Here is a 16,483-nt window from a genome sequence, read left to right on the forward strand (position 1 = left end):
GCAGCACCAATAAAATAAAATAAAATACATTAATAAGAATCCAACCCGAAAATTAAGGATAATAACCATCATTAGGTTAGACGCCCACAAAGCCGCCTTCACACGATGCGACTTGTCTCGTGACTTGACTCGTCGAATTCCACAAGTGTTTTTTATACAACAGATCGGTAATTAAGAGATATAAAATGTGACTCAAATCTGAAATTTGAAATAAACATGTTTTGGGGCACATCTGAAGTTTTTAATCTTAATTTTTTTCGTTTTGGAGTTAACTGCCCATATCCTTTAACCTTGTTGTTTTCACTAAATCATGTGTGGCTGTTCATTGCATGCTATACAATTCACAACACCACATCACTCGCCCGTCACCAGCCAACAATTATCTGGTTCAGATTCCCACTAACCCTATATATATTTATTACCGTTTCACCTTTACCATTTACCTTGTTTTGGTTACCCGTCACCGCATTCAACTGACTTTTGATTATATTTACACAAATTTAAAACAGAATTCATCCAAAAAAAGTTCCACCCCTGTTTGTTCGGAATACCGGTGTTGTACAGTATATTTGGACACATTATTTACCTAACGAGAGTACCATTAGCTTATTCAACCAGTTCAGATGGACATTTAAGACATTGTTTACACTCTTCGCATGAGCATTGCGCCAATCATTTTGCACAGTTTACAACTAATGTGAACAACCCATGCAGAAAATGAACTGAGTCTATTGGTATCAGTCAGGGAACGGATGCTTACTTCAATGACTGGCCTAATTACTAAATCGTAACAGGAATAGGGCTGCACCGAATTACCTCCCTTGTAATCAAGCTATTTAAATGGTAGGAACAAGCCGTAGTTAGGCGAGACTTTTGAAAATGGAAAATGGCGAGTTTCGAAGTTAAAGCGGCATAAGCTGGTTGAAAACATATCTACAAGACAGATTTTAATTTCGTAAAATGAATTGGAAAAAATTTATGGTAAAGCTATTGGGAGGGAATCTAAAAATCCCCCAATGAAATACATGTACTCAAATATGTATATTCTACCTAAACTGAAAATGATCACCTTCATTTAACACCTCTCTTCATTTCTCAGACTCGGTGACTGAGGTCTTGTTTGTCTACATTCTGTTGCCCAGAAAAGAGTGCCAACTGTCGTGACATAACCTGCCTGTACACCATGCATACTTGGATGTTTTAGGCCCCACTTCTCGTAGTTTCACGATTCAAAAACTTATCTCGTGATAGGTAAAAGCTGGTGTCGTACATAAGGGGGTGGGTGCGAGTGGTAATTCGGAGGAGGCCTATTGTAATGTCCCTTGGCCTTAGTACCCATAGTGCAAGAGTACAGAGTAAGGTTCGCCACATACATGCGTGCCAATATTGTCTGTTTAATAGATGATCAATGATTGTATATTTCAACTTGACATCTAGTTAGCCCAGCTCAAGCCTCTGTCGTGTGGACTGTTTAAACCTAGTCAGTCCACCTCAGGTTTGTATAGTGTGGACTGGTAACATCTGGTCAACCCAGCCATGCATGGCGTCGACTAGACATCGGTCCAATCCAGCCGTGCATGGCGCATGCTGTATATCAGCCCAATCCAGCCTTGCATGGCTCAGACTGAACAGCAGTCCAATCCAGCCTTGCATGGCTCAGACTGAACAGCAGTCCAATCCAGCCTTGCATGGCTCAGACTGAACAGCAGTCCAATCCAGTCTTGCATAGCGCATGTTGTATATCAGCCCAATCCAGTCTTGCATGGCGCCGACAGGACATTTGTCAAATCCAGCCTTGCACTGCGCAGACTAAACAGCAATCCAGCCACGCATACCGCAGATTGAACAGTAATCCAGCCACGCATAGCGCAGACTGGACATTAAGCCCAACCTCATATGGTGCCAACTTGAAATCAGTCCAGTTTTCCTTAGAGCCGCCCGTCATGCAGTTTATACACCTCTCTTCACATACGGCAATCATTCATTAAGTACATTATGTTGGGCGTTCCCATAGAATGTGAAACCATATTCACAGCCTATGGAATTAACAGTAAATGGGTTGGTTTCTACATGCAGTGCTCGGCGTCATGGATGTGATCCTGGATCCGGTTTCATGAAGCTTTCTTAGTGTTGAGTTGCCATTAGCTGAGTGCACTTTGTATCTCCATAGCGTACGTTGTAATGGTAGCTGAGGGCATACTTAGCTAAGTAAGCTCATGAGGACCTGGTTGTTCAAAGCTGTCCTAAGACTTAATACCTGATTCAAGTTTATCAGTTTAAGCCAAGCCTTGAAGTTTGCACTTAGCTCAAAGGTAATTTGGCAGTATATTAAATACGACATCTAGGAACTACATCTGCTGTCGTTTAATTTGGCCTCTGTACAACTGTATTGTTTGGTGGGTTTTGTTAAAATCGTACATATGTAATGACCGGTGTAACACACTATATAACAACCGACCCCAGTCGTCACGAAATGTAGTCTGCAGCTGGAATAGTTGGAACGAGCGACTATTCCCCCGACTCGAAGGGCTTATCAATCTATATATATATATATATATATATATTTTTACGTGATCGGTGGAATGAAACGATACCCGACGCTCGCGAGGTGGGGGTGGAGTTTTCTCTCCACTGTGTACTTGGCTACGTTCATTTTGTAAGACGGCCCGGAAGTTAGAGACCACGTGATCTCCTTAGAGACGGCGAGTTAAGCAATTGTCCTCTTCACAGTATAGCACAAGAAAAAGCCTATTTTGGAATCGCCAGAAATAGTGCATTCGTTGGATTTGTAAAATTTTCAGCTTTCCACATTGAGTATTTTTGTAGAGCTTGCGTGGTATTTTCGTACAGTCCGGCATTTCTGGTGGAGGAGGAAAAATTGGCCTTTATCCCAATGCTTGAATCAGGTGATCTACAATTTCCGGACTGTCTTACAGAGTAAGATATGACCAACTTGGTCAGATTTTGCAACAGTCCAGTATCTTCACTATTGTAAAAGCCAACTCACTTACAATCCAGTGAAGGCAAATTGCGATGACTCCAGTCCCTTTACAGATTTTTTAGTTCCCACGTTTTTCCGAAATCGACGAATGGTTTGTACTTTACCAAGCCGTTGAAATGGTTTGGAATTAGGTCTTGGTTAGGATGCATTTTTTTTTCGCCTGTTCGCGTGTAAAAGTGTTACCATCTGCCACGGACAGCGACCAAGGGAGATAAATCTAGGCAATATTAAACTATCGGCCTTAAATCAATGCACGTATTTAAAATTCTAATACATGTAGTAAATTAAAGTGAAAAACAGCATCCGACTATGTTCACATGCACTGAAAGACTACCATTTAAAGTATCTTAAATAGGCATTAAATATTTTCTTGCATTTTTTCTTCAACCCAGTAAAACCTCGACACAACGCCACGTTTACTCTGATCTCTTACGTGGAACGTATTTTCCACGCAAGTCTAAGCAGTAGCCCATGGCAGCAAAGGTTATGGACTTCGGCGATGAATGCATAAGTGATAGTTTTCTTGGAATGTGGACATGAAGAATATTTCTTTAACTGTGACACAGTAAGCTTACTGTACCATTTACAAGCAACTCATGCGACCCAGTTTAAATAGCCTAGCTGCATACGCACGACCTGGGTATTCCTAGTTCATGTGGCCTCCGGAGGGGTTGTGATGGTGGTTTTGACCCGTACTACATGTTTACAAAATTACGATAGGATTGTTGTACAACTAGATTCATGCTCAATTCTGAAACAAATGGAAATAAATCCAAGCACCATCGAGACTGATCTAGGCATTCGACTGTCAATGGACGTTATGCTTCAATTTTGTTGCGGTGGCTTCTAAGATGCAAGCAGTGCTGACCTAGTTATCGAGGACGTCAGAGAAAGCACATCGGCTTAAACATGGCGTTTAGTGTAATTTATAAAAGAAAACACAAAAAGGACATCTCCTGTATACAAGAAAGGAGCAACATTTAAATTCTGGTGGTCCGTAAATGATACAGATCCGTCTAAACACTTGGTGAAATGGCCGTTCGGCTACACGAAACCAAATCGTTGTAAACGATCTCAACATGACGTCTTATGCAGTAGTTCTGTGTTATCATAAGTCACTTCAGAAAGTATATGGGTAAAGGCTACATCACAGCTTAGGTCGCGCTATCTGACAGGAACGTGTTTCATTGGATAAAATTCTCAAGATGACTGTCTCGACTCATTCCAGGCATTTGTGCAGTACTGCCATTCTGTTCTACATGTTATTCGTAAAGAAATTGTTGGATTTAGAAGATGGAAACCCAAAGACTGGACAGGTTTCGACAAGTGACAGATGAAAATTTTGTCACCTGAGCTAAGACGGACAGCTGCAGGTTTCGGAAACAGACATTCCTTGTTATACTTGCTCTCCGAGGAAAAAAAAAAAACGTTCACCCTTATGCTGGAGAGTGAGTGAGTGAGTGAGTGCTTGGGGTTTAACGTCGTACTCAACAATTTTTCAGTCATATGACGACGAAGGAATCATTAGGGTGCATGCACGTGTAATGTGCCTCCTTGTTGCAGGACGGATTTCCACCGCTCTTTTATTTAGTGCTGCATCACTGAGACGACTTACCGAAGGCAAGTAAGCCGCCCCGCTCGAGACATTATACTGATACGGGTCAACCAGTCATTGCACTATCCCTTCATGCTGAACGCCAAACGAGGAAGTTACAACTTCCTCTTTTAAAGTCTTAGGTGTGACTCGACCAAGGATTGATCCTGGATCTACCGGTCCCGAGGCGGACACTCTACCAACTGTGCTATCCGGGCCGGTTTATGCTGGAGAATTAAGATAAACAGACAAATCATTTGTCCTGGTGGTAGTTCATGCCAGTTTATTGGCATTTTACGGACAATAGGATTTACAGCAAGACATGATTTTTTCATGACACGAATGTACTTAAATGAAATGATTTCAATGACAAGAGTATACAAGACTTTTCGAGCTAATGATTAACCATGTCAGACACTAAGTACCAAATTACGAAATTTAACAGTTCCAAAAACTCAGCTTGAAAGAGCATACAGAAGAGAAACCATTGAAAATAGATCAATGTTACAAGAAAAAACAATTACAACTGTCCACAATCCTTAATCACAACTGGTGCTGAAGGTGTGCCACTTCCGGACCCCTTGCTTTCAATTTTCTTTACAACATCCATTCCATCCACCACTTTTCCAAAGACAACATGCTTTCCATCCAACCTGAAAGAAATGAATTAAATTAAACTGATTGTGTAATAAAAGCCAACATTAACAACTATTCTTCTTAACCACAACTGACTGACACTTTAATCAATTAATAATGAGAACTTATATATATAAAAAAAAAAAGACTTGTGCAAGGCTGCAATATCTTCAAGAGATCTAGACATGTAATTAAATTATACACCAGCCAAATATAAATACAGGTTTTCTGAAGAACACAGTTGAATGTATTTTTTTCTTTAAACATCTATATACTAACTCAACAGCTACTTACCAAGTAGTCTTGACTGTGCACAGGAAAAATTGTGATCCATTTGTGTTCGGTCCGGCATTTGCCATAGACAAGGTACCTGTAAAGGCCGGGTAAAATGTCAAGATAAGTTAGCAATTTCACATTGGGGATGAAAAATGGTCCGGCTTTGGTATACAGAAAGCTATACAGAGCTCACGTAGGATGATAGCTTTGCTATGTGTCACACCGTCTGCACCTGTCCATTTTTTTCTTGTTAAAATGTCAGTTTACCCAAATTTACACCATACTATTCACTTTGTCAAGAGGAAGTACCCTAATGATTTTCAGCAACCTTGATCATTTTTTCAAACAGTCATTGGGTGTAAAACAGTTAAATCTATGAAAGACTACTCCATCAGGTATCTCTCCAAAGTTCACAAAGCACAAATAACATGCAAACATAGGCAAGTAGATGAAACTGTTTTAATTCCAATGTTTCATGACCAAATTGTTAGTTCATCGAGCCATTTCCTGGAAAACACCAGTTCTTTCACAGTTAAACTTCAGTTCACCAAGCCTGTACCATACTTACATGTAGTTATGAGGAAGAACCCTAATGAATGTCATAAACCTTATCCTGTTTTTCCTCAGCCCTCTTATCAACTTTTTGACCCGAAGTGTTTTTGAGTGTAGTGCACAGTTTATTATCTTATAAAGTACATGCAGTTCTAGTTGTGGACTAGTGAAAATCCATAAAGTAAATTGACGACAAAGGCAGAGCCCAAAGCTAGAATGACCCCTGCTTGCCCATTATCCAAACGCCTCCAATTTGTATTTCAAACTCCACAGGTGGGAGTTTTGTTTCCAACACTTTCAGGAGTTAGTGGACTAGAGCACATTGATTATGATCACATCACTAATAGCCCAGTCTACAGTTTTGAAACTATCAAAGGGATTGGGGGCGACAAGTTTGCGACTCCAAATGATAAAACTTTCATATCTGTGTGCTTTGCATACGACGATATGAATGTTATTTGCAATACCAAGCTGAAAGATGAATAGGAGAATTTACGGGCATCCTAATTATCCAGCTATATTAAACTCACTATGCATGGCACGACCAGTTTACAAGCAATTACAGGTTTGCTGCTGAAACATTAATATTTACCTTGAGATACAATACTTTAACAGGGCTAGAAAAGGACAAATCAGATTCGAGAACATACCAGGTCCTTCATGCTTCAGAGTGAAGTTCTCATCAGCAAACTTCTCCCCATAAATACTTTTGCCTCCCGTTCCATTGCCTTTGGTAAAGTCACCACCTTGACACATGAAGTCAGGAATGACACGGTGAAACTTTGAACCCTTGAAGCCAAAACCTTTTTCACCAGTGCAGAGTGCACGGAAGTTCTCTGCAGAGCAAAAAGAAAATAGTAATATTTTCAGAAACAGCCAACAGCAGTCGCATCAGCAGTTCAATGACCTACCAACTGCATCTATTTTTAATAAATTATGCGGAACAAGAAAATGTAAATCATGATGTTTCATTTAATTTCATATATTGAATATCAAACTAATAAATTCACAGGACAAAAAATCATAGAACAGCAAAAAATGGAAATTTCTGGATACTGTCAATTGATCAAATTTGGGAAAAATTTCTTATCGCAATATCTAGTAAATTTATGTTCTAGATTTTTCGTGTCAGTTTTTTTACGCCGTACAACTATGGTCCCCACCACACCCACTTCTCTTTCTCCTGCACATGGTCTTACCTGCCGTCTTGGGCACAACATCAGCACGAAGCTGAAGACAAAACAAAGACATTTCTTTAAGTAGGAGTAACAAGTTTTAGTAGCAAAATAAGAACATGCAAATTATGACAAATGCGTAAAATCACAACACATTTTATCAGTTGACAGACTGGTGTTACAGATGCCATACTGGATAATATTTCAATTACACAACATGGTTAGAGCCTTGAGTTAACCAGCTCTCGACAAACTTTGCCACAGCAAATTTTCAGTGCCCAATTTTAGGATTAGGCTTGCTCTGCACCATTTCACTTTTTCTAAATTTGACTAGACTTCAAAAAAATGTTGTGCACAGCAAGGAATTGCCTATGGATAACTACTGTATGCATTCAGGAAATGTCCTACCACCATAAATTTGGTCTAAAGGCAGGCATCAGCGCTGAAAGCCACTAGACCGGTCTGATTTATCATGACCATTGTCTTTTACGCTGCACACTGGCACAGTCATCCATTTAACATTTAAATGCTGATTCGAGATTTGTTTAAAAATCTGAAAGCAGCTTAAACAAGTGTTTTATTGAAGGGGAATTGGAAAGGAAAATGGATCGAGGATCAGTGCCTTATGCATTTGGATGGTCTCATTGTAGTGCTGGCCGCAAGGGGGCAGTGACTACTCCCACTAACCCAAGTCAAATTTACAGAGACCGGTTGAATTTACTAGCCTACTGCTCAGCCTTCAGGAAAGTGAACTGGAGGCAAGGCAAGGCCAGGCATGCTCACTGACAAACTTCATCCAATAGAGCCATCACCTGGTCGCAGGAGTATCAACACATACCACAAGCAGTAGGCCACTATCATATTTCGAAAGGCCCATTTTTTTTCTTTTTTTTTTTTTAGGTAAACAAGATATCTCACTGTATTTGGGAGTTGGATGATAAGTTTTCCTCTGGGTATATGGCTTATTTAACCTAGTGGCTGCATGCTTAATATAACGTCATTGAAGTCCTATATAGTAGATCCCATTTCAATCCACAAAGACTTGTGGCAAAAGCATTTGAGAAACTGCCTTCAAGATTGACCTTGAGGTCAAGGCCTTTATCAGCCTAAATGGAGATGGATGTATGGCCGAGCCCCATGGATTATCCTGTATTTTCATAATCACACTTATTCAGGACTACGCATAACAGTGCCTTTTCCATGCATCTCCCATTGGTGAAACTTTTTTTTTGGACCCACACCTCAAGTCAGCCTGCCCTCACTGGAAAGGGCCTGCCATCAGTGCACGCAACAGCCTTAATCTATCTGCCCACAGCCAATATTCGACAGGAGCCAGATATTACCAACTAAAATGCCTTCACACAATGAAGCACAAATATAACATTATATAAGTTGATTATTCTCCTGTCTTGGTCATGCTAGTTCAATTAAATTAACTCTGAAGTCTAATTTTCAACAATTTCTAATATTTACCTGCCTCAACGTTTAATGATTGAATTAAAAAGGCCAGTAGGTCCATTCCGCAAGGTACTTTGAGGAACGAAGTGGGCATTTAAATCCACTTTGAAATGGCTGTACATGCTAATTTCTGGTGTGCATTAAAGAGAATAGGACGTTTATTACCACTTCTACGAGTATAAAACAATTCCCGAGTCGAAATGTTGAAATCCACAGAAGTATTTCCTTCTCCCTTGTCAAAATAACTGTGCTGTCATGGCAAGTTTGGTGCCCTTAAATCTCAGAACCACATGTCAAAAGATACGGAAATCAACCTAACAAGACAAGACCACAAAAACAGTCTTAAATGACAAATAGCAATGGTTTCATCGGTCATTTTGGATGTAGAATATAAAGAACAATTTGTCTTTAAATGTATTCAAATTTTTTCCTCGGAACTCTTCCCAAGGTTCCCCATTTCCCTGGAATTTAGCATACATCTTTCATGTAATCGAACTTGTGCACGCTTAAGTTTAATTACAATTGGGTAATTATTTTCATAATTATGCCCATTCAGGTACTGAGTGCTATAATGGATTTTCATGTACACTATTTTTCTTCTGATTGCTACATTTCTGCATTCAAACAATGTATAACTCAGTAGTGCAATCAATGCACAGCACAAATGGCCCATGAAACAATCTATATGAAGTCAAGCTATGTAACACGAAATCTCGTCATTTCTTTTAAGGTTTTCTTAGTTTTCCTTTATTCATGGAAATGTTGGGGGATGGAGGCGGGGTAATTTGGACATCAGAATTCTAGATTCTGATCACTCTTTAAAGGAAAAACATAGATGCTTGAAAAAACCTTTGCATGGTGGGTATTTAGGACAAGCTCTGGTACATTTATTTCTTGACTGGTTTTTCCCACGTTTGGCCAGAGATGATGAAGCCAGCATGAGCTCAACTTCAACTCACAACCCTCTTGGTGTATATCATCTGTATATTAATGTTATAATTGAAGATGTCACAGGATATTCAATAAACACATTTGTACTAGAATTTATTTATTTATTTGAATGGTGTTTTACGCCGTAACCAAGAATATTTCACTTATACAACGGCGGCCTGCATTATCGTGGGAGAGAAACCAGGCAGAGCCTGGGGGAAACCCACAACCACGCATAGGCTGCTGGCAGGCCTTCCCACTTACGGCCGGAAAGGAAGCCAGCATGAGCTGGACTTGAACTCCCAACCATCTTAGTGTAGACTGTATAATAATGTTATAAATGAGGACGTCATTTAGGCCTATTTAATAAACACACTTGCACCAGAATTTAGTCTCTTCAGCTAACACAATGTGCTGAACCTGGATCTTGATCACATTTATTTTTTTCATATATTCATAACCATTATAATTCAGATTGAATGCATGCATTTGGATACAAACAAGTATACACTCACATAATTTTTTTTTAGAGATGCAGCACATGCTTATATAATATTATACAGCGTTATTTTGCAAAGACGATATATACCAAAAGATGGTCCCAACTATCTACTAAACAAACATGTTTTTAAACACCCTTCTCCTGAAAGAAAAAAATAAGAAAAATACTTCAGACCATAATTGCAAAAAGTTCTTGTGATGTTGGCTTGATTTTCATATTTTCTCTTTCAGACAAGTGTTTTTTTAGCTCCTCACATCCCCCCCCCCCCCCCGATAACGGCATATGGCCACCCATGTTCAGTGCAGGTGTGTAGTTTAAACGGCGAGGGAGTTGGTGATTTCCTAAATAGCACAGTTGATTGAGAGGAGGGGTGTAAATGGCCCAGTTGATTTGGGCCGGGTAGAGGGAGAGCGTAAAGAACAAGGCTGATAGATGGAAGTCGGTACGACTACCACGCAGTGCCGGGCGCTCATTGTCTAAAATATAACTCTTGCATGCCGGATGGCTCACGGATTTCCTCACCACATGAACAGCAAGTCAAAAAAACTCAGTTCTGTATTAATTCCATGATAAATCCATGGTGAACTAATTAGAATCCGATCGCAGTAAGAAACCATATAGCGTAAATCGATCAGCTACAGGGAAGCTTCTCGTGACTTCCAACACTAGCATGGCGGGCACCGCTATGATGATCGCCATCTCGTCATAGTTCAACCCGCCAATGTGCGGTCAAACCTGTAAACCATTCTGTGCTTTCCCACCGCAACTTACCTCCATTACGATTCTCCCTTCATCTTTGCCACCAATTGTGATGTCAAAATAACACTTAGGATTGGCCATTATGTTCGACAAACGCCTAACGATACGTAAGAGCTTAATTTTGTATGTTGACGATAGGCCGCACTGAATAGAATGAACTCCACCGGCGGGAGCGAAACCCACGTGGTCGTTATATACCCTACTTAAATCATTCAGATATCACTACGCACACAAATTCTACGACAGAATAGATGCAAGTACATAATTTATTTGCTTCCACATTAAAACAGTAAAAAATCTGTCAGGATTGAAACCAAAATGAGGCCGGAAAGAACTGTGATTTGAATGTTTTGCGTGAAACTATTTATTCACGCGTAATAATGAGTAAGGCGCCCAACCGCCCTCTCATTGTTCAGGGGCGATAAGCATTTAACACAGGGCGGTGCCCATGCATGCCGGAAAAATGGGATTCACTGATATGCAGCTGGAGACATGTAAGAGTAGTCAGAGTCAGACAAGCTGAAAAAGTGAATGTGACCGAGGTGGCGAAACTTTCCGTCTGTTTTCTTGACGTTAGCTCCACCAAATGTCGGTACCACTTTGAGATTTGGAAAAAGTTAAACTTGTAGCTTATATAGCCTATATTGTACCCTATACATGTAGAAATACATGTAGGGCCCCTGGCTCACCATAGTCAGGGGATTGCTACACGCACCTGTATACGTTGATATAAGTTGACCCATGAGACACTGAAATTTTAGGCAGTAATATCCTTTGTAGAAATTTACCTTTTATGAATAAGTCTTTTCTTTCAGTTTTTCTCTACTATGGAAAGTTCAAACATTATAAACTAGTTACACACTGCAGATGCTCCCATCTTGATGAATGGCTGCAGTGTTACAGGCCTATAAGCTCCTTTCCTGCTAGTCGCTGTTCCTACTTCGTGTATTAGCTGAATACTTTGGAGTTTGGAACGTTTATACATGTAGGCCTATATATAGGTATATATGTATGGCTTGTTCACTTATACAAGGCTATCCCATAGGCGTATATTTTAACGTTGAACGCAAAGGTAATACATGTACAAAAATGAACTATATGTCAGATGAAATAGCATTAAACACTTACCAGGAGAATGTATGGTTTGTTTCTTTATTTTTAAAACCGAGTAAAATTAACGCTTTTGAAGCAGCGGGTTCAGTGTTGATCTTGTTGTAACCCATGCAGTGACTGTGTATCATTGTCTTCACATCCATGTTTTGTTCTTGAAATAGTTCGTTCAAGATCCGTTGGCGAATGTATTCATAGCTCAATATACGTGCACCCTGAATGAAGAAGTCCAGCAAAAGTCTTTGTGTCTAAATGACAAAAACATGATGTGACTTCACAGCATGTACGGTATAACGATATGGTCAGGCGAAACTATGTATAGAATCCAATGTGTCTATTACGTTTTACTCGGATGAAAAATTATAAAATAAATGGAATGGTAGCTTCACTGGCTAGTGGTCTTATGTACTTTATATGTAATTGTTTAATTAGTCTTTAATAAGTGTAGAATCCAGTCTGTAAAGGGGAATATCCATCACGGAGAGTGACTTGTTTAGCATATCCAATTATCGATTGTCGAATTACCCATGACGAAAATTGTGCAAGAGGCATGTCATGAATTGATATATATATATATATATATATATATATATATATATATATATATATATATATACACACACACACACACTGGCATACAGTTTCCTGTCAGGTGATATTAATAATCCATATACATCATTATTGATCTTGTGACGTATAATGTTTTAATTAATTGTGTCTTTTACACCAATGAAATAAATAAATAAATAAATAAGAACAGCGCTGAATGTTTGTCCAACTATATGACACGTTCCGAATCGGTAAAGTTCTTATAGTTCAATCAGTGTATGTTGTACATTCCATGTAGATATTGTGGGTATATATTCTAATCCAGTGGTAATACATGCTTCGTAGATCAAGGGCGTTTAGGCAATCTACATATAGCCTACGGACGATCTCTTATGTCATGTAATGACCCCCTTCGAAGGCCAGCGCTAAATATTGTTCTGAATTTCCCAGTTTGGTATATTTTGCGACACGTTTGTAAACACAATACTTCTCGAATTCTTTATCCCAGGTTTTGAACCTTGGCTAACGAAACATTGGAGCTAATTGGACTCAGAAAAGACGATCTCGTCATATAACCCACTTTTCTGAGTCGAATAAGCTTCATTGTATAACTCAGATTTTGAATCAGTTGACCCAAACTTTTCTCTCAGTGCATGTATTCAGACTATTTGTCTTCATATCATAAACACTATTTCTATTATTGTACACGTTGATCCATTTTGGTATTGTTCCCGTGGCCATTTTCGCATACACTGCATTCGTAATGTTGAGACTCTGACATATGTGCATTGTCCTATAAGCCTGTACATTGATTTATTTATTTATCTATTTGATTGGTGTTTTATGCCGCACTCAAGAATATTTCACTTATTATAGTGGAAGACACCGCGCAGAGCCCGGGGAAACCCATGACCTTCCGCAGGTTGTTGTCAGACCTTAATCCCACGTAGCCTATACATTGATTTACGATGTTAAGACTCTGATAGGCAGTGTCTTATATATGTGCATACATTCATTACGTATCAAATGAATTGCATTTTGTTGGTCAGACTCAATGATTATAAACATGCATATGTATGTCAAGAAATAAATCCAGTACTCGATATTACGTCTTAGATTTCGCCTAGTCGATACCGCATCTGTGTCCAAGAATTACGGTGATATAGTCCGGTATAATTATGGATTGCCAGGTGCATGCATGTATTACACGATGCTGTTCATGTGCATTCATCATAAAGGGGTCACCAAGCGTAAGAATTCCGCGCTGACTATAGGCCTAATGCGAGAATCTTTTATGCAGGGACTGCTACACAGACATATTAGTTCTTCGTGATGTTATGCATAAACCTTTATGCCTATGTATTACATCACATCAGAAGTATGTAACATGTAGGTTCCTTATTTTACTTTTGTAAATACTAGCCCGCGTTATAACTGCGGCATATGGCATTAAGAATCATCTAATTTCAAAGAGCTGCAAGGCTGACAATGACTGTACCAAACACATGGGGTGTGTATAGCTATATATACTGAGGCTTAAGCCTCCCTGTTCTTTTGGCATAACAGTGGCTTTAATTTAAGCCTGTACACAAATTTATAATAATATCCCCATCTGCTTAGGCCTACATGACCTCAGTGTATTATACAAACTTCTCCATCGTAGGCATACATTCTACACTGAATTAGTGTCCTCCATGAATAAGTAAAAACAACTCGAATGCGGTATAATGTATTCCCAAACTTTTCGTCCATGATGCCTGCACGTGTAATTGGGCAAAGTACATCCTGCAGTGACTCATAATTATGTCATACACACATACGTACATACATAGCTGGAACAGTCATGCGTAACTGTCGCGCAGGAGTATTTATATACCCATGTTTGGGGCTAACTTTATTTGATTGTCGTCCTCATACGACGAAAAAAAAATTGTTTAGTACGACGGAAATCCCCAATTAAGCATATAACCATTCACTTGGTCGTGGAAATGTGTAGGCCTACTGTAAACCTATCTGAATCCGAATATGCACGCTTAGGCGTACATAGACACACGGTGAAAATCACCTGACATGCCTGAGATGTGAAAGCGAGGCTCTAATGACACACATTCACGCTTGGGTGTTTCTTAGTTGCCAGGTGTATGCTATATGCGCCGGGACTTCTTTCAGCGCTGTGTGCGTGGTTTCCCCTGACTAACTTTGATTTTGTAGTGTACATGCATACAGTGTACCTCCACCGCTCCGCAGTGGAAAACCACCGGGTACGCGCTTTCAGTCTATAAATAAACACATACGTATTTAGATCATGTGCAATTTCAAGTATAAGTCTTGAAATAGTAACCTATATGTCTTTTGTTACAACTGTTGCCTGTAAAAACGAATTTACTTATCTCTTGTCATGGTATCCTGGGTATACATGTGCACAAAGCTCAAACATTTTATAGCCTTCAAGTAAGCTACGAATGTATTTTCTTTCAGTCTGAATGGTCTTTGTTTCAACATTTATATCTGACCTACATTCAGTGTCTACTCAAAGCAATTTATAAATGTATGCTATAGTACTGTAAAATGACATACTATAATGATAGGAAATTAAGTATCATGATGACAGATTTATTTGTACATACACACAAATAGAGATATAGTTTGTCTACATATACAGTTTTGACCGTCAAGTTCACGGATGGACAGAGAGAGGTAGAAGAGATATTGTTGGAAAGAAGAAATCTAAGACACTTGAACAAAGTAAACTTCCTGCAAGGACACATGAACAGATCTCAGATGTAGGCTTACATTTTTTCTTTCTCACCATAAACAAGTTTTTCAGAGAGCATTAAATCAATATACATAACATTGCACTGGTACCATATTGGTGCGATAATATATATCGGTATATGAGAATATGATTAACTTGATTATACCGACGAATGTCTACGTGTGTGATCTCAATAACTACATGTTCTACGCACATGTAGACAAGGAATTCCTGCACAGGCCTTGATATATATCAGACAATACAAAACATATTTTTGGACAAACTAATTAGTGTACACAATATGATATAAAGGCCGCCTTTGTCTCCATGGTAATCGCACTTGTTGATCTAGGCAGTCAGTTTATTGACGTACAATTGTAATACTCCGACCTTAAAAAGTGAATTCACATGCTCGTTTAGGCCGATGGGGCCTTGCTTAGGCCGCGGCAACACTGCGATTGTCAATCGACACGACCCGTCGAATTCGACGAGTCGACACGACAAATCGCATGGGCTTTACAAAAAGCGATCGACGATCATGTGTGGTGATTTGCTCAGCTACGTATGTTTCGCTAGTGTATGGTCTTTAATCCATTGAAAACAGCGGACACACCGCGCTGAAGCGATTCCTGCATCGATCGGCCTTCTGCGCTGAATTGAAGGATTTTTCGCAGGATAAATTCGTTCCGTAGTTACTCAGTGGCAGGACACGGAAAACTGACAGGACAGAATTGATTGTACTGTTTGAATGAACATGCAGTCACATTCATATCCGACATTGTGTTGTGTTTCAGTTATAACTGCACACTCATGACATTTTTCGTATTCACCTCAGCTGTCCATTATTATGCTGTGTGTATACTTTGAAAGACTTCAGCACAAAGACTTATGAAGTTGCATGAAGTTTTAGCGAAAAAAAACTTAAGGAAAATCTTCATGATGCCAAAAAATATAAATTAGAAAAGGAAATCTTCATGAAGCAAAAACTATAAATTATTCACTGTGTTGAATTTCTTAAATGTTATGAAACCAGGTCTTAATTCTTCACGTATAAGAATCCTTTCTATGAGCACAATTTAATTGTGGTCACCTCAATAAAGATTTCACCACACATTTCTGTATATATCGGTTTTCCTAAGTTCCTTGTCGTAAACAGCTAAGAGCCCAAATATCACAGGAATAAATC

General features: G+C 39.3%; 1 protein-coding gene across 1 annotated transcript; it reads right to left on the reverse strand.

The window, feature by feature from the left end:
• Positions 1-4,833: 4,833 nt before the first annotated feature.
• Positions 4,834-11,058, reverse strand: LOC135474058 (peptidyl-prolyl cis-trans isomerase-like). The gene is made up of 5 exons (XM_064754086.1): positions 10,896-11,058; positions 7,259-7,289; positions 6,710-6,895; positions 5,526-5,601; positions 4,834-5,248 (listed from the first exon to the last, which is right to left on the reverse strand). Exons 1-5 carry the CDS (start codon positions 10,962-10,964, stop codon positions 5,116-5,118), a joined length of 495 nt encoding a protein of 164 aa, XP_064610156.1. The 5' UTR covers positions 10,965-11,058; the 3' UTR covers positions 4,834-5,115.
• Between the last annotated feature and the right edge of the window lie 5,425 nt (positions 11,059-16,483).

Source organism: Liolophura sinensis, chromosome 1, assembly GCF_032854445.1.
Source record: "Liolophura sinensis isolate JHLJ2023 chromosome 1, CUHK_Ljap_v2, whole genome shotgun sequence".
Taxonomy (NCBI): Eukaryota; Metazoa; Mollusca; class Polyplacophora; order Chitonida; family Chitonidae; genus Liolophura; species Liolophura sinensis.